The 27,304-nt window shown below is 35.5% G+C and overlaps 1 protein-coding gene across 6 annotated transcripts in view; it reads left to right on the forward strand.

Moving 5' to 3' along the window:
* The window catches only part of LOC121418837 (ral GTPase-activating protein subunit alpha-1-like), a 91,282-nt gene that overhangs the window by 15,345 nt on the left and 48,633 nt on the right, over window positions 1-27,304 (forward strand). For 2 of the 6 annotated variants that reach the window (XM_041613009.1, XM_041613013.1), the window contains exons 5-24: window positions 200-383; window positions 2,432-2,547; window positions 3,175-3,313; window positions 4,286-4,415; window positions 4,875-5,139; window positions 5,346-5,417; window positions 6,780-7,013; window positions 8,203-8,361; window positions 8,673-8,839; window positions 9,390-9,498; window positions 10,194-10,316; window positions 10,896-11,211; window positions 13,291-13,464; window positions 14,707-14,787; window positions 15,452-16,021; window positions 17,569-17,765; window positions 18,215-18,469; window positions 19,031-19,159; window positions 24,085-24,219; window positions 25,483-25,650. In XM_041613009.1, the coding sequence (XP_041468943.1) occupies window positions 200-383; window positions 2,432-2,547; window positions 3,175-3,313; window positions 4,286-4,415; window positions 4,875-5,139; window positions 5,346-5,417; window positions 6,780-7,013; window positions 8,203-8,361; window positions 8,673-8,839; window positions 9,390-9,498; window positions 10,194-10,316; window positions 10,896-11,211; window positions 13,291-13,464; window positions 14,707-14,787; window positions 15,452-16,021; window positions 17,569-17,765; window positions 18,215-18,469; window positions 19,031-19,159; window positions 24,085-24,219; window positions 25,483-25,650 (3,723 nt within the window). The remainder of the gene's footprint in view (window positions 1-199; window positions 384-2,431; window positions 2,548-3,174; window positions 3,314-4,285; window positions 4,416-4,874; window positions 5,140-5,345; window positions 5,418-6,779; window positions 7,014-8,202; window positions 8,362-8,672; window positions 8,840-9,389; window positions 9,499-10,193; window positions 10,317-10,895; window positions 11,212-13,290; window positions 13,465-14,706; window positions 14,788-15,451; window positions 16,022-17,568; window positions 17,766-18,214; window positions 18,470-19,030; window positions 19,160-24,084; window positions 24,220-25,482; window positions 25,651-27,304) is intronic. The other 4 variants (XM_041613011.1, XM_041613010.1, XM_041613012.1 and 1 more) reach the window with 4 other exon arrangements.

Genomic DNA, 27,304 nt, shown 5'->3' on the forward strand with positions numbered 1-27,304 from the left:
AAAGAGGGAGACAGAGGGAGGGGAGGGTAGAAAAGATGGAGAAGAGTGGAAGAGGAGAGTTTGAAAAATGGGGAAGAGGGGGGGATTGGAGATTGAAAAGAAAGATGAAAAAGCAGGAAGTTAAAAGGTTGGGTATGGGGGAAGGAGGAAGATTGAGAAAAAGGAAGCACAATTAATTTCATATTTTTCTTTCCTGCAGCATCGGATGGATGGGATGAGACTGTTCCTCCTCTGGTTCCAGATCTTGCAGGAGAATGCATCAGAGGAATGTTACCTGATGTATGCAACCTTAGTTCCGGGATTCCCGGTTCCTTCAGGGATCTATGGTAGTAGCCTGGAGCATGTCATGACACACAACTCCAAGACATCGCCTAACCTTGACAGTAAGTGTGGCCTAGTCTGGGGAAGATCTAGCTGGCTTTGAAACAATAATTTGGAAGGGCTCAGCATTCTGCACATAGTATGGCACATGGAATCGTACTGTATCTAACCTGGCTGGATCTGCCACTGGATGTAGTTGTGTATGTATCTTTTAATGGGAGAAGGCTCTTATACTACATGTACAAGACATACATGTACTGCTAGGAATTACTATAGCTGCATTGAACTGGTTTTAAACCTGGTTTGCTGAGTTACAAGACTACTTCTATACCAAATGAAAAATTGTACCTAATGTATTGCAAACATTACTGGCAGATTCTGAAATTGATATCATACTGTAGCACAGAGCCATGGAGATGATTATTGTAGAGTTATCAGAAGGGAAAGGACTGGAAAGGCTGGTTTTTTTTTGCTAACCCTGACATGATACATAACATTTAACCCTCAAAATGGAAGTATATTGGTCATGAGATAACAAGATCAGTTCTAAAATAACAGCTGTACCTGTTATAGCTTACAAATATTGGACACCCAAAAAGTTTTATGAGAATGGGGGAAGAGTGAAATGATGGCAGAAAGTTATTTTAAAAATCTTGCAATATGCCGACTAGAAAAGCGATTGATAAATGTTTTCAGGACGCGAATGCAGATGTTTTTCAGCAAAAAAAATGAAAAAAAAATTACTGATCATGAAATGGAACAACCAATTGGAATGTGGTTACAATTTCATAAATCTAATTTTGATAGTATAGGGCAGCCATTATTAAAAGCCTATGGGAATTCTTTGGTTCCAGTATTAAAGCCTGTGGGAATTGGGTAAAATTGGTTAGTCTACATTCTACATTGTATGGATTAAAGAAATAGAACATCCTAATCCTATATCCTAAACCTACTGAATTATGCCAGACCATAATCCAGTATACAGACAGTGAGGATTGGAACAGTTGTTGCTCTTATGGATTTTGCATTACTAATGATTTACTAGTGTGAACATATCTGATTAACCATGTTACCATACCTGTATGTAGGCCTATGTGTATATTATATCTTTTGGAATTTTATAAGCATACATCAGTATTGCTATTCCAGTCAAAATATCAAGCAAACAAATAATCCAACAAAATTGGAAAGCTTTGTTTAAAGGTCAAGCTCCTGTCAATTCACATAACTTGATGTAAGTAGTTCTACATATATGTTTCTCTCTTTAGGGAATGAATTATTCAATGAAGATACCGGTACATGTATAAACATATTCAGATATTCAAAGTTTATTGTCATGCTCAAATAAAATAAAATTACATTGTCATAAAAATCATATTCTGGCTGTTGGTATACAAAGAACAATATGTATGAAATATAATAATTACGATGATTATAATAATTCATTATGATATATAAGTATTCATATTGTATAGTATTCATAATATTGAGTGAATGAATAAAAAGCGAATGTGATCAATATAATTTATGAATAATTGATTATAGTAAATAGTGGTAGTAAAATACGAGCTGTGATTGGCTGGATTTGTACCACGTGACCTCCCTTCAAAAAGTTATATTGTACATATGTACAATATAACTTTCGATTTTTGGATGGCAAAATCCATGATGGGGGGCTTAGATTGAGGGATCTATTTACTATAATAAATAGTGAACGTTCTATCATACAATATTACTGGACTATATGAACTCCAAATATAAAATTATCCCTCGTGCAAGCCTATTTCACCTCGGCTTTCGGCCTCGGTGAAATAAACCTGCACTCGGGATAATTTTATATTTGTCGTACATATAATCCAGTATATTGTACAATAGATTGTACACTATTTATATAATATAGGTGAATATATGGACAAATTACCAAATTAAGAAATATTTGATAGGTAAAATGACAAAATGATTAAAAAAATAAATGAAAGAATTATGTGCCTTTTTCTTAGGAGGAAGAAAAAATGCATTTCAAGAACAAGTATCTGATTATGGTTTGACATATCTGCCCTTGAAATGCATATTTAGACAATCCATGTTTATATCCATCTCTGTTCGCAAGGTCCTGTACTAGAGGTAGAGATTAACCCTATTGTCCCTGCTCAGCCTGGAGAGAAACCAACAGAAAACCTCACCAAACTACTCCTAGAAAGCTTACTCAAATACACAGTTACACAGGTATGTAAAGAAGACACATTGTGGCCCATCAACTACCTTCATACATACCCTAGGGAATAATTATGCTTTACAAATTTGAATAGCATTTTTGTCATTAGAGAAAAGCTCTCAACTAAGTAATGTACAGTCCTATGTATAAATATGCTATACAAAAGACTTTATGTGTAGCAGTCTTTCAAAAATGTACCCCACCTCACACTAATTAGATACACCAAGTTGGTTCCCTTCCATGACATAAGATGGTTGGAAGAACCAGTAATATCAAGGTTTCAAAATAAATGATATGACATCCCATATTTTTACTACATGCTGCATGCATCTGCTTGATATCTTTCAATCTAGCAGCATGTCTGAGAAGTGAGACTCGCAATGGATGCAGGTGTTATGGTATTATTGGAGAGTTTTACTAGTTGAAACATTTTTGTTTGGTCGGTTATATGAGCAGTTTCAAAATAGTCCTTGCTTTCATTGCTCAAATAAAGGTACATGTTTATTGCTCAAGAAGGATGCATATATACCATTCAAAATGGGACAAAACTGTAATGTGTTTTTCTCTGAATTGCATTTTTGTGGCAGCAAGGGTTATTCAATGGGAAGTGATTTATGATGTATGTTTTTATCTTGTAGGTTCCTCGAGTGGAATGGTCCGATGCAAGCACAAAGGATGAAGCATTTATCTTCCTATTGGAAAACTTCAAGAGATTCTACTTGCCACATATATTCCCTGAATTTCTTCATAGCACCAGTCTCTATAGTCCAATACTAGGTACTTCATTATTCTATTTCTTTTGAAATGAGAGGATTACTTGACATGGTGGGGATACATTTTCATCAGAGATGATTTTATCAATCTCAGGATTACTAGGGTTGTGGGTACATTTGAATAAGATAGTTACTTTTTTTAGGCTAACACAATTACTTGGGATGGTGGAGGTGGAAGATTTTTATCAGGGATTGTCATTTTACTTCAGGATGATATGATCAATTGGGTTGTGGGTATATTTGAGTCAGATATTATTTTAGAATAATCAGGGACATGTAAATATATGTTTTATTTATGTGTATCAATCTGATATGATTGTTTATGTCTGTGTCTGACCTTTAACATCCAACCCTAAAGAAGTGACCAAAGCTTGAAGCACTAACCTCTTAGTTAATTCATAACCCTTCACCTCTGTGTAACTTGGATTAAAGGTGCATATCACAATGCCCAGTTGGAGAAGGGGAGATATACATGTATTTGAATCACAAATTGCTAATTTGTCTGATTTTAGTCATTAGGGAATTCTATTATGCTCAAAGGCACATTCCAGTATTTTTTTATCATCCATTATCAGTTAAAAACCTATATTTACATGCCCCTGTGTTTCCATCTTTCCATCTTCATGACTAAATTGGTTTCTGTATGATAAATTATAAAAGTCTGGTCAAAATTTTTTACACCAAAGAACTTGGAAATGCTTATTAATCACAGCGAGTGGGGCATATGTGTCCTATAGACAAACCATATGTTTAGCTTGTTTCTTCATAATTGTTCCAAAATTTACTAGACGTTGTTCGGGTTTGTTTTAATAAGATAAGAGAGGGCATTGTTTTATAATATTCAAAATGTACTTGTATTTAGGATTTTAGGATTTGCAAATTCTGTTGCATATCTGCCAGGAACATTCTGATAGAATGCTGTGAAAAAGAACATTATTTGGTATTTTTCTACTCTTTCTATCGGATTGCTTTTCAGAAATTCCCCAGGCCCGAAGTACCATGAATAGTGTAGGGTCTAGTTACACTAACAACCTAGCTGCCTGTCGGGTCAGTGTGGTCAACTGGGTGGTCAGTTTCATCACCACGCACAAGGCAAGCAAGTCGAGGTATGTTTGAAAAAGAGATAGTTTGCAATTCAGTTCATGGTTTTTTATTGTCTCACCTGCGTAGCAGAAGTGTGACATAGGCCCTGCTTTCAGCGACTGCTTTTCAAGCACTGCTTTTCTCACTTGTTCATTTCTTTTGTTTAAATGAGTGATGTGTGCCACACCTTTTGACTATATTCTGGGTTGGCAAGCCAAGGAACTATCTCGGTTTGATTTTTTTTCTTTCTGTATTTGAGTTCCATTATGTAATGAGATATGATAGGTGGCTTGTTATTTTCAATTCGGTTTGGATCTGTCTTTTGAAACTGATCGCCTTGTCATTAGTGGAGCATTAGTATGTTCAGTGATGTTCACCGACTAATTTTCTCTTAGACACTCAGATGCAAGGACTTGCACTAGCTTACATACTGTTCAGCTTTCATGAAATTCTTCCCTGCTCATTTTCATCTCTCTTCTCAGTAGCTTATTAGCCGACAAGCCGGAGCTCAACACCAAGGACTCCCTAGAGCGCAAACTTGACACCATCCTGAAAGAGGGCGGTGACTCGTCCAACTCGTCGTCGACGACCATTAGTCCCAACTCCACCCTGTCTATGAGCACAAGTACCATCTCTCTGGCCCTGCCCATGCAAGATGACCTGGAGACCTCTGGGCGTGAGCTGGTCCAAAGGGTTCTCTACTCCACTCGGGACAATATCAACTTTGTTCAAGAAGTCCTCAGACAGGTATTTTTCTTCATTACATCACTCTTATACATTGCCCCACTTTGTTCAGTGTGAAAATCGTGTATTTGATATTATTGAGATTAAAAGAGATATTGATAAAGCTAATTAGAATTTTCACTTGTGTTAGTATGTTGTTCGGAGAGGCATAATTTTGACCATGCATATCTTATTTTGTTACTTTTGTTTGAATTTGTTTTTATTCCAAGGGTTTTCTTCTTCCTATGAGTGAATCTAAAGCTGTAAAGCTATCCCTGAAGGTATACAACGAATGGATTCAGGTAAGAATGGAAATTTAGTCGGATCCTAAAGTGCTTTTGAACAGAATTCATGAGACCTTTTTTTAATTGTTGGATTACTATGTTCTTTTAAAAGACCACAAATTCATCCACTTCCATCTCTCATAAATTCACAGACATAATAAGCTCATGCATTAAAACTTGCTCATGGGACTGAACAGGATGTGTTTAATTAGTATGCCAACTTTGGGGGTAAATTGATGACTTCCATGAAAAGGCTATTTAGTAGATCATCCTCTTTATGTTATCCTTTTCATAATAGTTGGAAAGTCAGATCACTAAAGCTTCAACTTAACAATGTCAATGTGAATTCAACTATGAGATCCATTGTGATTTATTGATTTTTGTGTGTGGAGGATCAGTCCATATACATGTATGTAAAGAGCTTTACTACACATGTGATACATGATATACAAGTGAACCTCTCCAGAAAATTAACATATTTAAAGTGTTCAGCTTCTGCTATGTTGTAAGTGTGAAGTGAGATGATATCATTCAATAAAGTTTGTTTCTCTGGGCTCACCGAACATTGTAGTGTTGTTGTTCTACATTAAACACTCAAGTATGAAGGAGTGCATTTTGTGGTGGGGCTCACTAACTGTTGAGTACAACTGTATATAATATATTAATGAATCCTAACAAAAGATATAGTAGCCTGCTATTTAAAAAAAATGTCCCGTTGAGTGATTTCACAAACCACCTAGGATATAGATCATCCTGATTATACATGAATAGTCAGAAACTCTGTAAAGTATGTACTAACATGTTATACAAGGAACCTGTTGAATTAAATTGTGTTTTATTTAGCACTGTGGGCATACGAAGTTGAATTGAATTGTACCTTACCATGAGAAGTCAAAATTTGTTTTCAATTTAAAACCACTTTCTAAGTTAAGCCCAAGATGAAGCAAAAATATTGGAGAAAACTTTAATCATTTTGGTAAAATTGATTAAGTGTGACATAAAATATATTGCCGTAATTGGTATTTCATGTCACAGATGATAATTGAAAATATGCTTCATTTGTAAAAACAACTATTTTTGATTGAAGAGAATTATATAACTATAGCATTTACATCATGCAAATTAACATGTCTTGGGTATAAAAAAAAGATAGGAATAGTTTTTACTGAAAAACAATTGGATTTTAAGGTGAGATGATACTTTTTTAAAGTAACTGAAATAATGAACATTAATTTCAACTCAGAAACATCAATTATAACTGATCTGGGCATTAACACACATATGGAGTAAAGACCAAATTATACAAAGTACAGTATGTTGGTTTATCCTGCCTGATATCATTATTGAGATTTGATAAATGACCTTGACATTCATTAATAGAACTCAATGGTCAAGCCAGTTTTCATGGAGGAACCAGAGGAGGAAGAGGAGGCGAGCCGGGAGAACGATGTCAAGAGGTTGGAACATCCACCCTCTCTGACCAATCAAATTAGTTCTATCCTTGAAGGTTCTCAGGAAGGTGGGATGTCGCAAGAGGGTGGGGTCTGTGAGATTGACAGCCCATCCTCAGAGTCAGCTGATAAGACATTTGCAGGGTGCTTACCAGTTGTTGAGGTGAGTTCTGGGGCACGTTTTACAAAGAGTTGTGATTGATTCGATCAATCACAACTATGGAAAGCCAGCACAGTCAACATATAAAATGCATGTTTTTTTTCAAATTTTTCTCTAGATATGAATGTATATCCATAAATTAATTGATTTCTTGACAATTTCGTGTGTTCTCCTTTGTTTACAAAGAACCTTTTGCAAAATTCCTGTAGAAGAAATTGACACTGATGGATTTCCATAGAGTTACGATTGATTGAATTAATTTTAACTCTTTGTAAGACAGGGCTCATGTGTCTGTTTCATAAAGGACTGGAAGTTGTTGTAACTTTGTCATTATGGCAACTACCATGGTAACAGGGCTCAACAGCCAGCCAAAATCAAGGTTACCATGGTAGTTGCCATATTGGCAATGTTACAACAGTTGTAACTTTATGAAATGGGCCCCTAGTGCCTGTTTCATAAAAGACTAGAAGTTGTTTTAACTTTGCCATTATGGCAACTACAATAGTAACAAGGCTCAGAAGGCAGTCACAGTCAAGGATTCCATGGTAGGTACATTAATGGCAAAGTTACCCTATGTGATTGGATATTTTTATGAACAGGCACCCAGAATTATGAACATCTCCTGTTCACCCTGATTTGTGCCATGTGTTTGGGCTCATATTCAGTGGTGCATGAACTTTCTGCCTAGACAAAGCTTAGCAGTGGAGCTATTGTGTGTTAACAATGGTTCAGCCTTTCTACAGTAGCTTTGTCTTATGAGAACTTGCCTGCAACACTGATTGTATTATGTTTTCAGACTGTATCCCATGCATTGTATATAAAGTAAGATGTAAAGTGTCAACTGCAGTACAAATATATGGTTTCTACTTCAATTGATACGATTTATTGTTTACTGCTGCATTTATATAGGTTACAATCATTTTTCATTACACTAAAAATGTACAGTTATAGAATTTGTGCCATTGAATCTTAGGTGTAATATTTACTATTCTGAGCAAGATTTTTCAAGTGATATATCAAAGAACAATCACACTATAAAGATACATGTATGTAGAAGGAGGGTTCCCATTATGAGCAGAATGTTTGAAAACATGATAGCCCTAAATGTGCTCATAACAAGTCAACAAGATAGAGAAACAATGAATAATAGAAACCCCAGAGATAAGTAACGACTACATGCTCTCTGTTTCAGAATGAGACCAGGGGTCCACCCTTGGTTAAGAGCCCATCAGTGTCCTCCGATGGAACCAAGGCTAAACGTAGTAATTCTTATATCGGTGCAATCAATCAGGCCATCAGAGATGACATGAACAAGTGCAATGTAGGTGCAGGACTTCAGAGAGTAGTCCAGGTACGTACTACAGTAATGTCACGTCAGTGCAGAAACTTTCCTTGCACCACATTTTGATTCTATGTTGAATAAGGGTTAAGTCTTGTGTAACTCTGTATGAAACCAGACAGGACGTGAAGACTAGAATCAAGGGGTGAGGCTTCAAGTCTTCACAATTTATCTACTTTACATTCATACAAATTGTAAATTAATGAAAAGGCGAACACCCAATAGTGTGCAATCAATTGACAATTTGAAAGAACAGTTCCGACTTATTACTTTTCGGATTTACAACTCCTATTCCATTGAACACTTGTTTTTATTTTTTCCAGGTATTCATCACCAATTCCTCCAATGTGTTCCTACTGGAGCCAGGGGGAGGGTCATCGGGTGCCCCAGACCCCACCCGGCCCATCAGAGATCAAGTGGACATCTGTAGGAGGGTTCTTGGCAGTTACAGGCATATTGTCATGAATGTCAAGTTGGAGAAAACTACCTGGTAAGTAAACTTAATTATATATATATATATTTTTTTTTCTACACATCATTCAGTGCAGGGTTTTATTTATGAAAATAGGTCATTTTCGTCATGTTTGTTTGTTTTGTGTGATATTAAATCTTTTGTTGTTGAGGGAAGAGAGTAAATTGCTGTGTGCAGTCATATGCTACGAGAGCTTTGGAAGACCTTGATGCATACTACTTGTCAATTATGATCCTTAAAATATTATCTGTCATGTGTAAATCATCTCAGAACAATATCATTAAAGTTAGTGTTTAGGAATCTAACCAAATGAAATCATTTGAATACACAATTCAGTGATGCTGGTCAATACTGTTTCATGAAGTTTGTTGTGTTAACTGATGATTTCCATAGCAGCAATCACCAGTGCATCAAGATCTTTGCTGAAGTTCCCAGTAAATGGCAGCTTTTTGTTGCTGACATTTTCCATGAAATGGTGCTCTTATGCAAAATGGTATTGGTTTCCCCCTCCCCCAGTAAATCTGATGATTATTTGACATGTTCTTTATTACTAATATTGTTTTTTTAGGGAGCAGCTTCTGATGGTTTTACTCCGAGTAACAGAGGGTATCTTGGGAGGTACCCCCAGTAAACCCCGTCTTGCCTTAGGCCAACAGTTGGCACATATACTCTTTCAAGTAAGTGCCTTAATATATAACCAGAAGCCTTGTAATACCATTAGCCTCTCAGCCAGTCAAATATCATCTACCAAATTTAACAATTCTACTTGTGTGCTCTGCTATTAGTTTCTTGATAGATTGTTGCATGTGACTAACATTTGCAAATGTCATTTTTATCTATGACATCTCAAAATGATTTATTTTGAATAGGTGTATGTTCTTGTTTGTTTTATTTTGAATTTTAAATTTCTTTTTGCTTTTGCTTGTTGAAAATATTTATTTACTTCAGTAGTTCCTTTGTTTACTGTTATAAAATGCTAATTTTTGTTCTCATCTTGTGAACAACAGAACTACATCACTCTTCTTGCAAGCAATATGGTTTAACATGATAATGCAATTATAGTGTATTACATATGCTCAGAATTAGGTTATTATAGACAATTTTATTTATAAAGTCAATTATGTACTTAGATCTAGATGGGGACATTATGAGAGTGCTATCAATTATACATCATAATGTTTTCCATAAATTGATCATATGTCTTTGCAAATTTGCAATTTATTGCAGATCTGCTTCTCTCAACAAAGAGTAAACTTTTCCTGTAGCTAAAACTGATCTATCAATTTTTCATTGCCACAGAAATTTGCAATCGATTACAAGTATTTTCTTGCAATACCCCTAACTATGAGTTTGTTATTCCTCCTTTGTAAAGACCTTGATAGTAACCTGGATCAAAGCCAACCTTGAAATCCAGGTGTCCACTAGCCTTTGGGAAGACTTCCTCAGAGTCCTATCATCACTCACTCACTGGGAAGAACTCATCAAGGAGTGGTCTGTAAGTACCTCCTTGTCTCTTTATTCTTCATCACATTTTCTTTGCTCCCATCTAAGAAGGATGGTATCAACGTTATCAGGGTTAATTGTATAGTGAATTTCAACTTAGTTGCCAATATATTTTTTCTGAAATTTGTTAAAACCAATAAGTATAGAGAATTGCCAAGGGTTGATTTTCTTAATTTTGCTTATTTAAAACAAGTTTTGAATGAAAAGTTACTACTGGTTTCTGATTGAATTTAATGGCTGATAATGCACAAGATGAGAATATGTGACTTTATAGGATCAATTTTGAAATTGAAAATCTATTTCTGAAGCTTTGGGTATTATATAATTTACCTAAGCATATTGTTTGAGTACCAGGAGCTTGAATTTAAAGTTAATGTGCATCATTCAAGAACTGGTTATTACATGCATTTATTATTAAGTACAGTCTAGTAATGCATTACCTTTTACCATGTTACTGAAAGTATAAAACTGAGGGCAAACATGTCACTGATTGTTAAAAACTTCTTTTGAATAATCCTTTTGGGCATCAATTCTGTTATCAATTCATTCTTCCTCGATCTTTATGTTTCAGAGAACCATGGAGACCCTGACCAGAGTACTTGCCAGACGGGTCTATCACCTGGACTTGAGCAATCTACCCCTGGACAAGCTCTCGGAGCAGAAGCAGAAACGGTTACTAGGCAAAGGGCGCCAACCGCCCCTCCAGGCCGTGGACCTCATGAAAAAGGGGATGCACGAGCGATCCTTCTCCAGGGGGTGGAGCCGGTGTGACTCCACCTCGCCTAACAGCATGGAGGAGCTGGAGCGGAAGCGGAACAAGATGAACACCATCGGAAGCCAGGGTGATCTCTCTAGGATCAGAGAGATGAGGCAGACTGAGAAAGATGGTAAGTGATAGGACACATTGTGATTATTAAATTTTGTGTCAAAATATGCAGGTCTTAAATTTTGTTTTGAAATCTAGTTTAAATCATGGTTTAAATTACAGCTTCAAAATAATGTCCTTCAGAGAGACCATTTAAGAATAAACTCTTTGGCATATTTCCTGCTTTTTCAGGCGGGGCAATTGCGCATCTCATTTTGCAAAGCTTGTCCTTTGAGGAAGATGGTAAGAGATGGTAAAAGGTTTTTTTTTTCAGGGATGAATTTACTGTATTATTATGAGAACTAAGGAACATGGTATTGTAACAAGAATGTGGTTTTGAAACAAGATTAGATATGTTTTCTGAGTGTGCATCTGTTTCTTTTTTTACTTTAAAAGCCTTTGGTGATCTCATTCTGTAGAGCTTGTCACTTGGTAAAAGGTCAAACTTAGCACTGACTCTGACATCAATTAAATGTCTTGTGGATATATATGTTCATAATGTGTTCAAAATCATATTTTAAAAAAAATGTGTTTGGAGTTGCTTTGCAATATTTGCATGTAAAATCTTGTTTCAAAATCATGCTTTTATTTTAAGTGACACTCTAAAGTAAACTAACATTTGGATATACAGAAATAATTTCATAATGGGTTTTATAGTATCTTTGCTTTCTTCCTGAACCATTTTATAAAGAAATAACTTTATCATGGTATATGGTTTTCAATCATCTCTTTTTGTAATAAAGCTCAAATTTCAGTCTTTATTCCTGCCCAACCTCCCTTTTGTAAATCTGTCTTCTTTTTATTTCCTTTGAAAAACTCAATGTCATTATAAAAATCAACCTTTTGCTCTTGAAACTTTGTTGCATTTTTGACAATACAAACTTTAAAAAGTGAAATCAGCAAATAAGTTTTTACTTGAGCACATTGTGCAAAGTCAGGGTTAGGACTAGTGTCCAAATTGGTGAATGGGTTAGTTTGTGAGGAAACAAATTAATTTTTCTTACATTGCCACCCAACCACCTATATCAACTGAGAGCATGGTTTTTTTCAACCCCTGACTCACATAGTTTTGTGTTCAGGTGCAATAGGCCATGTACAAATATACAAATAATGGTAATAATGATAATGATATCAATAATAATAGAATTAATGATACATAAAATCTTAAGCACACGATCCATCTTAATAAACTGACCAAACCTAAAATTGCAGTTTGTGATCGTATGATTGTAAACAATATTCAAGAAAAAAATTGTGATTTGTCATTTAGCTGGGAATCTGTTTTCTGTAAGCCATTAAATAATGGCAGTGTGATGCGTGCTTCAGTCAAAGGCCAAGAATATCAAGTAATTCAAATGAATAAGGAATAATCAACATACATAACAAGGAAAATCTCATCACTATCAAATTTGATATCACTATATCATGCTGAGTACTATGGTGCAGTGATATTATTAACTTGAGTTATATGCTAAAGAGTGAGGATGATATCACACATTCATTCCATTCCTTGTGTGTATGTTTTTATATGAAATGTTGATATTTCCAATGATGGAATTAAGGTTTGACTCCTCATGGATCCTGTAAAATTGTTGTCTTTGTATTTCCTTTTTGAAACAGTGGAGATTTCTTCTTTATTATATCTGTAAAAAATAAAATAGTTTAAAATTCATATTGGAATTATTTAGGGAAAGTGAATATACAACATACTGACTAACCCATTTTCATACTGACCATGCTATGCATATCACTGTTTACAGATTTATGCAGAACTTGGGACTGCTGTGACTTTCCTTTCCATGTTACATCAATATTTTTCATGAATTTTTTCTCTAACCGGGGCACCTTAACACAAAGGTTAGCGATTAATTGCTAATTTGAAAGAACAATTTTCATTGGTTCCTTGTTTGTCTACTAAGCAAAGTATGCATGCAACGATGATTTTGATAGGCCATTTCATTTAGTGAATAATCGCTCACCTTGGAGATCAATATTATCTATTAGTTCAAATCCACTTGCTGTAAAAGTTGACTAAGCAATCATTTCTTATTCTGTATATCTCCTGAGCAACCATATCCCCCAATCTTATCCCTTCTAACAGGTGATGTAATCTCATTACACTCCTCACACCCTAACCTAACAAGACAACGTTCCTTGACCGTGGATCCATCATTAGCCACAAGAGAGGAACAAACATTAGTAACCTCCGTCCAGATACCCAGGAGTAGTAGTGAGGGAGAGTTATTTGATGGATTCAACTTCCAGAGAAATAAAGGTCAGTCAGCAATACCTGGAAACATTCATATTGTTTGTTTGTCTGACAGTCTGTCCGTCTTTAAGAGTTGTGAATACGATCTCGAAAGAATTGAAGGATGGCTTCTCTTGATATGGGACTAGTGGTGCGATTCAATTTGGTGTTCATATCATTTGAAGGTCACATGTTGATGTACATGGTTTGGATATCTTTCTGCAATCTTTAAATTGTTTGTTTAGTGGGAAGAATAAATCAGTTAGAAATGGAATACTAGAGATGGAGAATTAAATTTTCCCCAAAGACAGGGCCCCTGTAGTATGTAGAAATGGTCATAAGTTACAAGCAACCACTTAACAAATTGTAATACACGTATGCCATTTGTGTTCCTTTAATCAAGGTATTAAAAAAGCTAAATTATGCTAAAATATATGTAATGGTTACAGTGTATATATAAACAAATCTTTTTGAGATTGGTTTAAAACAAACATCTTTGTGAAAAGTAGCCAAAAGGTATAGTGCTGCCTTGTGTGGCATTTTTTGTTTTGAAAAAATTCTGTATTTATAATTGAAGGAAAGTTTCCATTCTATTTGAATTAAAGCTTCATTTTAAATGTATTTGATATGTTTAACTCGTATACTTTCTTTTTCGCCACAAGCTGTTGGTATCTTTAAGGGAAACTGTCATTTGATCTTTGCAATATTCCCCCAATCTAACCACCACGATCACATTCATGTTTTGGGCACGGTTTCAAAAAGGGTTGTTATATCTGACAGTTACCATAGTAATAAGAGGCCAGTTCTTGACAACTAATACAAACAAAGTGTATCACTGTAATCGTCAGGGTTAGCAATGAGGATATTTTGTTTTGCAGCATGGACCTAAATGCACAAATCCTTTATGTGTTTAATCAATACACAATATGTATGTTCACCAAAGGTTGATGTAGATTTACACAAAATATGCATGAGATCTATGAGGTCAATGATGAAATCCTTCAGTGTAAATGTAAGTTGTAGAGGGGAATTATTATTAGTTATGTTTGCATCTGGTATATTGTAGATAGAGAGAGTTTGAATGGAAAAGAAAAAAGGGTGAATAATCACAACTCTTGTGAAACAGTGTCCTGTGTATAGTCATTGCATAGCATTCATTTGTACCCACGGATGAATTGTCATGTTCACGCAATCATTACATGGGCCATATCATGGGTATGCGTGTACCATTTCATTCTGTTTATTCACATCATACATCATCCTGCACAGAAGATGGCGAGAGGGGAGAAGGCATGGTCAAATCAACCACGTTTCCTCTGGTAAACAGACAACAATATCAAGCAGAAAATGGTATGCATCGTCTTTAACCACATTACATTGTGTTTCTTTGGGTTCACATATTCTTCTCAAAACCATTATAAATTCATCTCCTTTGAATTTGCTTATTTCTGTTGTATCTGCACCACTGTTTTTTTTTTCATTTCTTAACACAAGCCACACAATATTTCCTTTAAACTTTTAACATTGCAATTAGTCGGCATTCATTTATCTATGAAGGTCAACTAATATAATGTATGACAGTATGAACTCTTCAATTCTATCCTGTTCATTTTTATTTCAATCATTGACACTTCTCTAATTCAAAGGAATAAAGGAATTGAGTGGTTTTTATTATTATACTTATAAACACTTATTTGTACATTGTTCCTTTTTCTATTGTTGCCATTGCTTCATATTTAACCTTGTGCACCGTTGGATTTCATCTCATGAACCATTGGCATAACACATATTTCAATTACATGCCTTTTGATGAAGTCATGACCTCAAAAACCATTATTACCCATGACTTTCTCCAAGTAGAAAATCATTGGTATTGGGCTTTAGGTGAGCCAGATAAAATAATTGTAGGATATGCTGTTTGAATATTTGAAGTGCTTAAATCCTTCTTACACTGAGATATTTAGCTCATGTAAGAAATCGTTATATATTCCTGTTTATGATTTGATTCTTATAGGTGAGAATGAAAATTTGCTGGATGGCTTGAGCCTGAGTCAAAGCAGCATACCCCTCATCAACCACCCAGATAACCTGAGCATTGATGAAACCTCCCTAGATGTGCCTCTACCAGACTCCAATCATACCACCCCTACAGACGTCAACCGTGTCACACCTACTAGCAGTCTCATTGAAGAGATAGACCAAGAGGTCATTGCCCTGTCTCCTGGGATCCACTATCAATCGGACGGTAGTGGCTCAGGGACGCCCTTGATTGGAGTACACTCGTATCACTCAGGTGGGAGCGGTAGTGTAACGCCGGTATCTACCACACCTCATTTTGGTTACGAAGGGACGTCACCGGGTGGTCTCAGGTTCTGTAACTCGGATGATACGTCGCCTGGAGGTATCAATCATTATAACTCTGATGGGAGTTCTAGGGACACGCCACTCATTGGAGTGTTGAACGATAATGGTGACATTACTGACCTTGCCAAAGAATCACCTTTGATGGAGGAAGAGGAGCAGAACATTAATATTGAGGATAGATTGGATCTAGCAGCAGAGAGAGTTGATGCTGATTCAATAGGTATTGTAGTTTGATTTTGCTATTCATGGTTTGCATCCGATCGTACAGCCCATTACAAGTAGGTCAACCTTGAGATCTCTGTAGGAATCTAAGAGAGGGCAGCCAAGAATAATTCCTGTCATACTATTGTTGAGCTCCCATGTGAATTCCTTTTATTGTGCTCTACTGCAGTCAAAGTTGATATTCACAATGTTGCATAATCATTGTGATGTTGCAAAAGAAACTAAAAAAGTATTTGAAATTCTTTTGTGACATTGCTCAGTTTGGTGCCTTCTATTCAACAGCTTTACTTAGGTAGTCTTGGGGGCTCCAGGATTTCCCCACAGATGACTTGAGAGTAAAAGTTTACTAGTTTTTTGTCTCACCTGCATAGCAGAGTGAGACTATAGGCGCCGCTTTTCCGGCGGCGGCGTCAACATCAAATCTTAACCTAAGGTTAAGTTTTTGAAATGACATCATAACTTAGAAAGTATATGGACCTAGTTCATGAAACTTGGCCATGAGGTTAATCAAGTATTACTAAACATCCTATCAGAGTTTCATGTCACATGACAAAGGTCAAAAGTCATTTAGGGTCAATGAACTTAGACCATGTTGGAGGAATCAACATCCAAATCTTAACCTGAGGTTAAGTTTTTGAAATGTCATCATAACTTAGAAAATATATGGACCTAGTTCATGAAACATAAGCTTAATCAAGTATCACTGAACATCCTGCATGAGTTTTATGTCACATGACCAAGGTCAAAGGTCATTTAGGGTCAATGAATTGGGGTATCTGTTGAATTCCCATCATAACTTTGAAAGTTAATGGATCTGATTCATGAAACTTGGACATAAGAGTAATCAAGTATCACTGAACATCCTATGCAAGTTTTAGGTCACATGATCAAGGTCAAAGGTCATGAAATGTCAATGAACTTTGGCTATGTTGGGGTTTTTTGTTGAATAACCACCATATCTCTGTAAGTTTATTGGTCTAGTTCATAAAAAGTGGACATAAGAGTAACCATGTATCACTGAACATCTTGTGCGTGTTAGAGTAGTTTTCAAAGTCAGCACTGCTGCTATATTGAGCCGTGTGATGCAGGTGAGACGGCCAGAGACATTCCACTTGTTACATTAGAGATCTATTATGCTGCAAGAGTTCTTGTTGCATTTGAAAGCGATCAGGTATTAAGAGTTGTCCTGTATAAATAGATCATACAGATTACATTTCCAATTCAATTTGAAAGAGATATCGTGCGATCTATTTGGTTTAAGGCGGGCCCTTAAAAAATGTAGTGCCCTGTTTCATACAAGCATTTGATCAGCAACAAATGCTATAAATCTATGACAAATTGGCTCTTAGCCAATCAACTGCAAGATTCCAATTTCTTACTACTGTAGCTTTTGACTTGACATTGATAACATGCTTTGTGAAACGTGGCCTTATTTTAAGATTTTGGCATCTCATGTAGTATGTGTGTGTCAAAAAAATGTCTTGTACTGAACAATTCATAAATATTTCTCTTGGCTCACTACCTTCAATATCCTATGATATTCAGGGAAAAATGGTTCTGTTCAAAGCCCCGATGCCAGTGTGATGTCAGGTGGTACCCGTATAGGATGGCATCCGGATGTTGCGGTTGTAGTTTGGAGGAGATTACTATGTATTCTTGGTGACATCAATCAGATCAGTGATCCTAGACTTCATTGGGTAGTTCTAGAATGTCTCTGGGCAATCTGGCAGATGCTAGCTAAGGTAAGATGACAGGTTCCATCTACTCTCTAAAACCTCATACATATTCATGATCAAATTACTTTGATGGCAAATATCATACCATTTGCATGCTTATCCTTCTAGGGTGGACGGATATTTATGACAAAGAAATTTAATGTATCTAATATTTTTCACCTTCCTCAAATGTGGTTGAACTGAAGAAACATTTCATGAGACAGCTGAGTTTGCTGACAATTTATTTCAGTTTGCTTTTGGGTACCAGTGCCTGGACTTGTTATAGGGGAACTTTTGCAAAACAATGATTCACTGAGCTGTGTGGCAAAGGTTGATCAAATTTACATGTATTAGAATTAACCATCATATATTAGTGTGTGCATGTGCTGGATGGTAATTTATCAAATGTTTTGCTTGACCAAGAAAATATTCAATAGAGTGATGGAATTTCCTCAATCTCCCTTCTGTCCCTTTAGATTCGTGACAACCAAGGTATCAGTACAGACAACCAGACAACACCTCCTCCTCCAGAGAACATTCCACCCCTCCTCCTCTTCTCCCCGTGGCTCTTCCGGGCAACCTATCTACCTGTAGGCTACCAGCATGGCAGGCTGTCAGCGTACAAGCAGCTGTGTGCCATGACGGTGCGGCGACAGGACCATCCGCTCCCCAGGGAACATCTGGTCCACTTTTACAGGGTCCTTCACTTTGGACTTGTTGGAACTGATCAGGTGAGAACTGGAAAACAATATTTTAAACAGATTTTAATACTAATAGTGATAAAATATATGAATTAAATGATTAAGACTTCTGTATCTCTTTGATGTACTTTTAAACCTAGGTTCAGACTTGTTGGAGCTGATCAGTTGACACCAGGAGGGTGTTTCATAAAGCTGTTCGTAAGTTAAGAGCGACTTTAAGAACGACTGGTGAACCTTTCTTACGCGCTAAGCTATCACCAATGAACATTGAATGGTGCATATTTACCACAGGAAAGGATCACCAGTTGTTCTTAAAGTCACTCTTAACTTACGAACAACTTTATGAAACACCCACCTGGAAAGATAGTCAAGGATTGGGATAATGATAATGATTCTTCAACTATGCATGGCATGATAAATATAATTATCGATTTCAAGGATATTAATACTTTTCTTGGAAAATCTGGGAAAGTTAAGGAATTTTGTTTATATATGAGAGTATGAACGCTGTGCTACTGAATGTCTTTAGAATCCCGTAAAAGGATGTATGGTGTATAAAAATAAATTTCTCTGTTCTTATATTTTGCATAGGATGTGATCAATACTATTGTGCAATACAGTGCTCCTGACTTCTTCCATTGCGACTTGCCAGGAGCTACTCTCCTCATACTGGACTTCATCCAAGCAGCTAACATGATAACAGCCAACATTGATCTAGATGTGAGTACTTTAACCTTAAAGTGAAGGAGAAGGGAGACGAAGGGGAAGAGGGGGGGGGGGGAGAAAGCAATTGGTTGAAGGGTAGTATTGAAAATTATCTATTCTGATTTATCAGATACTGAATTGCAACGGTTACTATATACAAGTACATGGAAGATAAAGTATAATAATAGAGTGGTTGCACGATTCCTCATTCAAAAGAGTGTAGGAGAGAGAAAGTGATAGAGTATTATTTAGCTGTAATGTTTTGCATTAATGTTGACTGGATTACTCTTCGTTTTACTTGGTTTTCAAGATCATTTGAATTTCACCATGCTGGGTTGGATACGTTGTGACTATCAACTGGAAATCAAGAACATTCATACAATTGAGCAATTAGGATGATTGATGTTGACTTTTGTTTGATATGATATCATATGACATTGTACGATTGAAAACTTCCTGTGGCACCATGTTTTTGATGGCTGTTCTTGATAATCTTGGCTCACAAATCTTATTTTGACTCAAGAAATATAAACAAACTGTTGAAATAAAAAGGGTATTGAAACTTATAAATATGTAATTTAATTACAAATGTTTATTTATTAAAATGGGATTTTTTTTTCCTGCAGAGGGGGCTTATTGTATAACTTAAACTGTTACTTCCTTAAAGATACAAGTATTGTTTCTCAGGTTTGAATGGTAAAGATAGCTATATGTGCATCAAAATCAATTTAGATGAGGAGATTGTTTGAGCATCACCAGAAGTATCATTTAAAGAAAATGATGATGATCTTAATGTTGATGGTGATTACGATGATGATAACAATAACAAGAATAATGCTGATTGAAAAATAATGAAACTAATGATGATGATGATTGTGATGATAATCAGAATGAGAATGACAATTATGATTATATTGATAATGACAGTAATTGTACTGATAATGATACAGATAATTAGACTGATAACAAGGATAATGATAACCAAACTTTTAAAAAGTGATCACATGCATTGGTCTATAAACAAGGTTGTTTCCCAATGAGTTGGCATTCCATAAGCCCTTTTTATGTTTGATGTTTAAGAAATATGCCAATTTCCTGTTTCAAGCATGTTAGACAATATTTTCTCCCCATTGATTGTGCGAAATTATTGCTACCGGTACTATATCTCATTTGATAAAAGACAAGATTTCCTGTATCCTTGTATGAGAATAATAAGAACATTTTAGATTGTATATTAACATCTATTACTGATACAGAAAGAAAAATTGGTAATGGCATTATCAACACTTACTTACATCACAGTTCCACTATATAAAGAAAATATTTGATTGTTTAGTTTACTCTTCATGCAAATCAATTTGATCTCATGATGAATTATCCCAATATTTTCACAATTTAGGCACAAATATTTCACTAAAAAAAATAAATGGTATTAAAATGTTTTCTCCATTTTGCATTGACTTGTACTGCAAGTCAGAAAAGACTGACGTCTGAACAATAAGTCATTGTCTATCAAAAAGCACTCTTAAACAGGTATGTTTTCAGGTTGCCCTTGGAGGTGGTCACTGAAGTCTGGGTCAAATATATTTTGAGAGAGATATATATATTTTGAGTTATTTGTGTGCTTTTAATTTTACCCTTTGTTGACTTTGTAATAAGACAATTACATTCTCCTAATGATGAAAACAATAAGAGTTAGATTTAAATTTCTATTTCTGTTAGTCAGGACGAATATTATTAGGTAATAGATTCAATGCAACTGATTTTTTTTTCCATTTGCCTTTATATTTAACCTATGACCCAATCCAGATGTCTAGGCTGGACATTTATGTGTTGTCCCATTCATACATTTCTGTGTGCAGTGCATGATTTTTTCAGCAGAGGTTAAATATCTTCATTTCCAACTTTTCATGACATATTTTGATTGTCTTATAATCAACATTTTTCAATTACTTTGAGAGAGTATCTTTAATGAGTTATAAGACCTGAAACTCCCACAGGATGTTCAGAGATACTTGCGTACTCTTATGTCCAAGTTTCATAAACTTTCCAAGTTATGATGGCAATTCAATAAATTCCCCCAACATGGCCAAAGTTAATTAACCCTAAATGACCTTGGTCATGTGACCTGAAACTTAGGCAGGATGTTTAGTAATAAATTGCCAACTCGTCCAATCACCACATGGTCTAACTTCATTTATTGTAATGCCATTCCATCCCTCAATATTTCGTCCAATCATCACTTTGTCTAATCACTGGTTCATCTATGACCATTTCGTCTCATAACCAGTTGGTCTAATCTCCAATTTATTTTCTTTCATTTTGCCCAATCAACATAATTAGGCCAAATGGTAAGACTAAATTACTATTTGACCAACCAGTTATTAGAAGAAATGGTGAGTGGACGAAATGGCAATTGTGGATATTGGACGAACTGATGGTAGACCAAATGATAATAGAAGAGGTGGCAATTAGATGAAATGGCATTAGACCAAATGAAAATAAACCATACTTAATTACCCTTCTGTCCAAGTTTCATGAACTAAGTCCATATACTTTCTAAGTTACGATAATTCTTCAAAAACTTACCCTTAGGTTAAGATTTCAATGTTGCCGCTGTCGCCATCCAAAAATCTGTGCCTGTAGTATCGCTCTGCTATTCAGGCGGGACAAAACAATATTTTTTTTCTTCAAATAATGGTAATTTCATTTTGTTTAATTTAGGGCAGTGATCATTATATAGTAAATTTGTTATTGTTAAGCAGCATTAATCACATGAGATCCATTGGTTTGTATTCACAGCTTCTCCTTGTCAGTATGTTTCTCACTTTTATGTACATGAAAGATGTCAGAAATTAACACACTTTGCAAATCAAGGTGTAAATGTAGTTTTCAAAATATAAAGAACTTTGTAATTTGTATATTTCAGATATCAACATACTGAAAAAAATCCCAAGAATTTCAAATCATACAACAAAATAAACCTCGACGAAACAGACATTAAAAAATTAATAGCCAGTGTTTTATGCATGTTTTATATTGTACATGTACCTTTAGCAGAAAAAATGTGATCTTTTTAGTTTCATTTAAAGCCAGCTCAATTTGAAACATGATTCAACATGTCAACCCCTTTTATGATATTGTTTATTGACAGTATATTATTATTACATTTTTATTGATAATTATGTATAAAGTATGTAGCATGTACATGCACATATTCAATCTTGAGTCACACAATACAAATGCTAGGATTTACCACTATGCAGCTTACATGATGTGTGATATATCTGTAGTATAAAGTGTACATGTACAGTATCTGATGCCTTTTTCAACAAGTTGACACAAATATTGAATGTGAAATCCATGTAGTTTGTTTATGAGATGATTTTGAACTGCTTCAGAGGAATTAAAGGATCCAAGTTGATCCTTGGTCTCTGGTGAAAAGCTTATGTGGGCAAGGCTATTTAAATGCATCGATGACAGTTGTGTGTGAGCTACAGTTATCCATTAGATTAAAGTGCAAGCTGGTTTAATAGGGCCTTGCCTGTCAGCCCAGCTTGATCTTGCAAAAACAGCATTGATTTTGTAATCATAAGTGCCCCCATGGCTGCATTGGAATTTTGTATTTGTAATGTAACACTTCTACAATTAACACATACATGTAGGACTTGATTAATTGTATACTGGAGAATTGTTAGTAGCAGTGCCATCTGTTTAGCTGAAGTGCCTTTATGTCTGTTTGCGTGACAGACTCATCCTTTGTTTCTCACTTCAAAATGCTGCTCGTTGCACCATTTGGTGGCAGGCATATTTTGCACATTTACTGTTTTATTTTATTAACTGATTCTTTCTAGGTGTATTCCACACTGTGTATTGTTCTATTCACTAATCGTCTGCTGTAGCTATTAGTCATTGTTTCATTTGTGGATTTCCCATTGTTATGGTATGAAGGTGCCTCGTTATTTTTGGATAATACATGGAGATCTGTCTTTATATGGAATTTTAAATTGTAGACAGAAGGCATAGATATTGGACTGGATTCAAGGAAGTGAGGGATAGAGGTGTGTTTCTGAACACAGATTAGCTTACATGTACTTGTTTCTTTATGTCACATTACTTCTTAATACTAGTCGTAGAAAACTTTATTGGATAACTTGGGCTATTGTGCATGGGTCCTAGTGATTTCATGTTGATCATTGTGTGAACATTTTTTTTAATTGATTTGATCTGAATAGGAAGTGCTTCTTGAAATGCAAAGTGCTATTAATGGTCTAAACTCCAATTGTTATTTTTTTAACTTCCTCTTAATATTTTGGTTGATGCATCACAAAAAGGAAATATCCATACTTAGAGTCATGGATATGTGATCCCATGTTGTATCTAATACTTCCTGTTTATAACTGTTCAGTTGTGCACTTGCCTTTTTCTTTCTTGTAATGATCTTTCTATCAGCTTAATATCTTTCTTGTATTTTTGTTTTTTGTTGTACATTGATATTCCTACATTATCAAATTTTACTTTCAATATAACCTAGGTAAATCTATAGTTTGGTGTATTTTCTTTGTATGTTTAAACAACTATTACTTTATGTGTTACTTAAAAATTAATTTGATCCAATTCGTTGAACACTTTTCATCAACACATTTCTTTTATTACTATAGTTGTGTGCACTTTGTTCTTTATTTACCTTTATTGCTTATCATTAACATGGGTGTTATCACTTTGTGATTGTTTACTAAAGGTTGAAACATGTACTTCTTTTTTTTTCAGCTACTTTCCCGACCCTAGATTAGAAACTGAGAGGGAGTATTTCATAGAAGGACTTCCTCTCCAGTCAAGAGCATGCAGTGTGCATCCTCATTCTTCTATTGTATTTAATCTCTTGTGGAGATGATTTGTAATTAATTTTTGTATTGTTATACTTGCTATATGCTGTGCAGGCTCCAAGGATAGAAGCTCTGTCTCTCCTGGGTTCTCTGGTGTGTTTTCCCAACATGTTCTGTAACCTGACCGTGTTTCAGCCGGCTCCTAAGGATATCAGCACCATGGTGTGTAAGGATATCAAACCAGTGAAGGTGAGTCTGATGGAGGGTAGTAAGAAAGGTTACTGTGTGGTATCATTGTTTGACCGATGAGTCTGATGGGGGGGGGGGGGAGTAGGAAGGGATACTAGGTGATAATTGTTTGACCATGTTTCATAATCAGACAGTGTTTCAGCCTGCTCCTTAAAGGGGAATGAAACCTTTGGAACAAATAGGCTTGTGGAGAAACAGAAAAATCAAAGAATAAGAATAAAGAAAGTTTGAGAAAAATGAGACAAATAATGAGAAAGTTATGAGCATTTGAATATTGCAATCACTAATGCTATGGAGATCCTCCAATTGGCAATGCGACAAGGATGTGTGATGTCACTGATGAACAACTTTTCCTTTGGTGGACTATGAAATACCCTAAAAATGTCTCTTTGCTTTTTCTTATGATGATACAAACTCTCTATCCATGATGTATTCTAAAGGAAATATGTATTACATGCCCTCATGTAGAAAGAACACATGATCTATGGATAGATGTGATAAAAGAGGCAATTCAAGTGAAATATATACTAAGGTTAATGGGGAGAGTTGTTCACAAGTGACATCCCACATCTTTGTCGCATTGCCAATTTGCTATCTCCATAGCATTAGTGATCGCAATATTCAAATGCTCATAACTTTCTCATTATTTGTCTGATTTTTCTCAAACTTTTGTTGATCTGTTTCTTTGATTTTTCTGTTTTCACACAAGCTATCTTGTTCCAATGGTTTCATTCTCCTTTAATGTATCAGCACCCTGCTGTGTAAGGATATCAAATTGGTCACAGAGGTAATATTTTGAAAAATTTAGGACTTAGGTGTGTAATACATTATTGTTTTGGCAAAGGCAGAGGCATACATTTTGATTGTGCGATTGAGAATCCATCTAGTTTCTTTATCACTTAAAAGAATTCCTCTAGAAGGGAGTGGGATGACTTCGATTTATCACTTTTATGCTTGTTTTTTTTTCTCCAACTGTTTAATTTCATATTCGCCTTATAGCCAATACAAAACTGAAATCAACTGCACTCTCGAGAAGGAATATAATAGTCTAGTCAGATACCCAATGTTATCTCAATGTCATTCACATTATTAATGCCTCTGTACTGTGTGATAAATGTTGTTGTCAATGGCAGGTTGCAAGCTACTGCATTATGCTACTGAAGTCCTGTGTTTTGATTGGCCAAGAGGAAGTATGCTTTTGATCTATAAGAGGTTTTAAAAAACATGGCAGTGATTTTGATAATTTTTCCATTTTTTTCTCAGGATCACCTGATCAGTATTTTACTAAAATGTGGAAAGAAGGAGCCAAACTGCGAAGCTCGTTGTATCGCACTCTGTGGTTTGGGTATCTTTGTCTATGAAGAGCTCGCTCACACGACCTTTCACCCTCGCATCAAGGAAGCAATCAATGTACTCCTTGCTAGTCTGAAAGTGAGTACAAACATATCGACCCCAAATCACTCGAGGGTTACCTGGGAGGTGTTTCACAAGGTATCTTGGGAGTATTTCTTGAAATATACTTTGTATCTTACAAAAAAACATAACTGAGAATTAAGAGTAATTTATCATAACTTAAAGGGGAAGTTCACCCTGACAAAAAGTTTATTGTAAAAATAGCAGAAAAAATAATAAAAGATATTGCCGAAGGTTTGAGAAAAAATCATCAAATAATTAAAAAGTTATTAGAATTTCAATTATTTGATTTGTGACGTCATATGCGAGCAGCATTCCTACATAGCGAATGGTAAAAAATCAACGAAATGTCATTTTCTCAGAAAACTGAAAATGGTTTTCACTGTACCTTGTGTATATCAATACACAAATCATTTTCCACCCGATCATGAATAGAAAACAAAATTAAGTCATCGGGAACCATACAAAATTTAAAATTCATGCATTTTATATTACATAACACTTGGGGCAGCTGCTCGTTTATGACGTCACAAATCCAAAACTTTGAACTCTAATAACTTTCTTACTCTTTAACGGATTTTCCTCAAACCTTCACCAGTATTTTTTACTATTTTTTCTGCTATTTTTACAACAAAGTTTTCTTCAGGGTGAGCTTCCCCTTTAATCACAAAAAAGAAGGCAGATGATCTATCGGTGTAAAGCTTACACTCTCCTCATTCATCTATAACTTAAATGATTCCTCATTTACGCATGAGTGAGTTGTGAAACACTACTATCTTTAAAGGAATGTAAAATGACACAAGTCCATTTCTCTGTCTCTTGAATATACATTGATATATAATGGGGATTTGGGAGGGACAAAGGGAGAAAGATGGGAGAGATGTGTGTAGATGACCATGAATTTATTTTATTTACTTCAATAACTCCATACATCTACTTGATTTGCTAGTTCAGCCCTCTGGACTGCCATACCCGAATAGAACTCCCAAGGATTTAAAAAGCGCGAGCGCGCCCTCTCCCGTTCAGGCTTACTACCCATGATCACCGCGCAACTAGCGTCCATCTTCCTCTTTTGCTTTCGGCAAGCCACCTGTCAAGACGTGCTCAGATAAGTCTCCTAAGAGCTCAAATCTTTTTGAGCTTTGGTATATTATTTTCGCTTATCTGTGGTGCATTCTCCCTTTTAATTTCAATCTTTCCATTTGTGTGTAAGATTGTGTTCAGAATTTACACTTGGCGTGACTTTTTAGACGTGTTTTTGGTGACACTTAAATTGTTTTTCTAACGTTTGAGTTCTCGTCGCGCCGCATCGCTAGCGCGTTCGCGAGGCACCGGGCTTGGCCTGCCTACGTGGCAGCAAGCCTTCACCACCTCTCATGGTTATTGTTCTTCACGTTCAAAGCGTGGTGGCTTTTGGTGCCGTTTTTGAATTAATTTCTAGACAGCCTCTACACTTTGTTGTCGAGGGTGTTATTGTTGGGATCTTCAACTCTGTTCCTTCCTTGCTTTCTGGAATTGATTTATTAAGATTTTCGATTGATTATTGATTGATTAATTCTTCAATTCTCTTCCCTTTCTGTTCTGAATAAATTTCTTAATTGATATTTTATTCACAGGCGGATCTTAAAGCTCAATTCCTTTTTCCTTCTGTTCTGAATAAATTTCTTGATTG

The sequence above is a fragment of the Lytechinus variegatus genome, chromosome 7 (assembly GCF_018143015.1).
Source record: "Lytechinus variegatus isolate NC3 chromosome 7, Lvar_3.0, whole genome shotgun sequence".
NCBI classification, from domain to species: Eukaryota; Metazoa; Echinodermata; class Echinoidea; order Temnopleuroida; family Toxopneustidae; genus Lytechinus; species Lytechinus variegatus.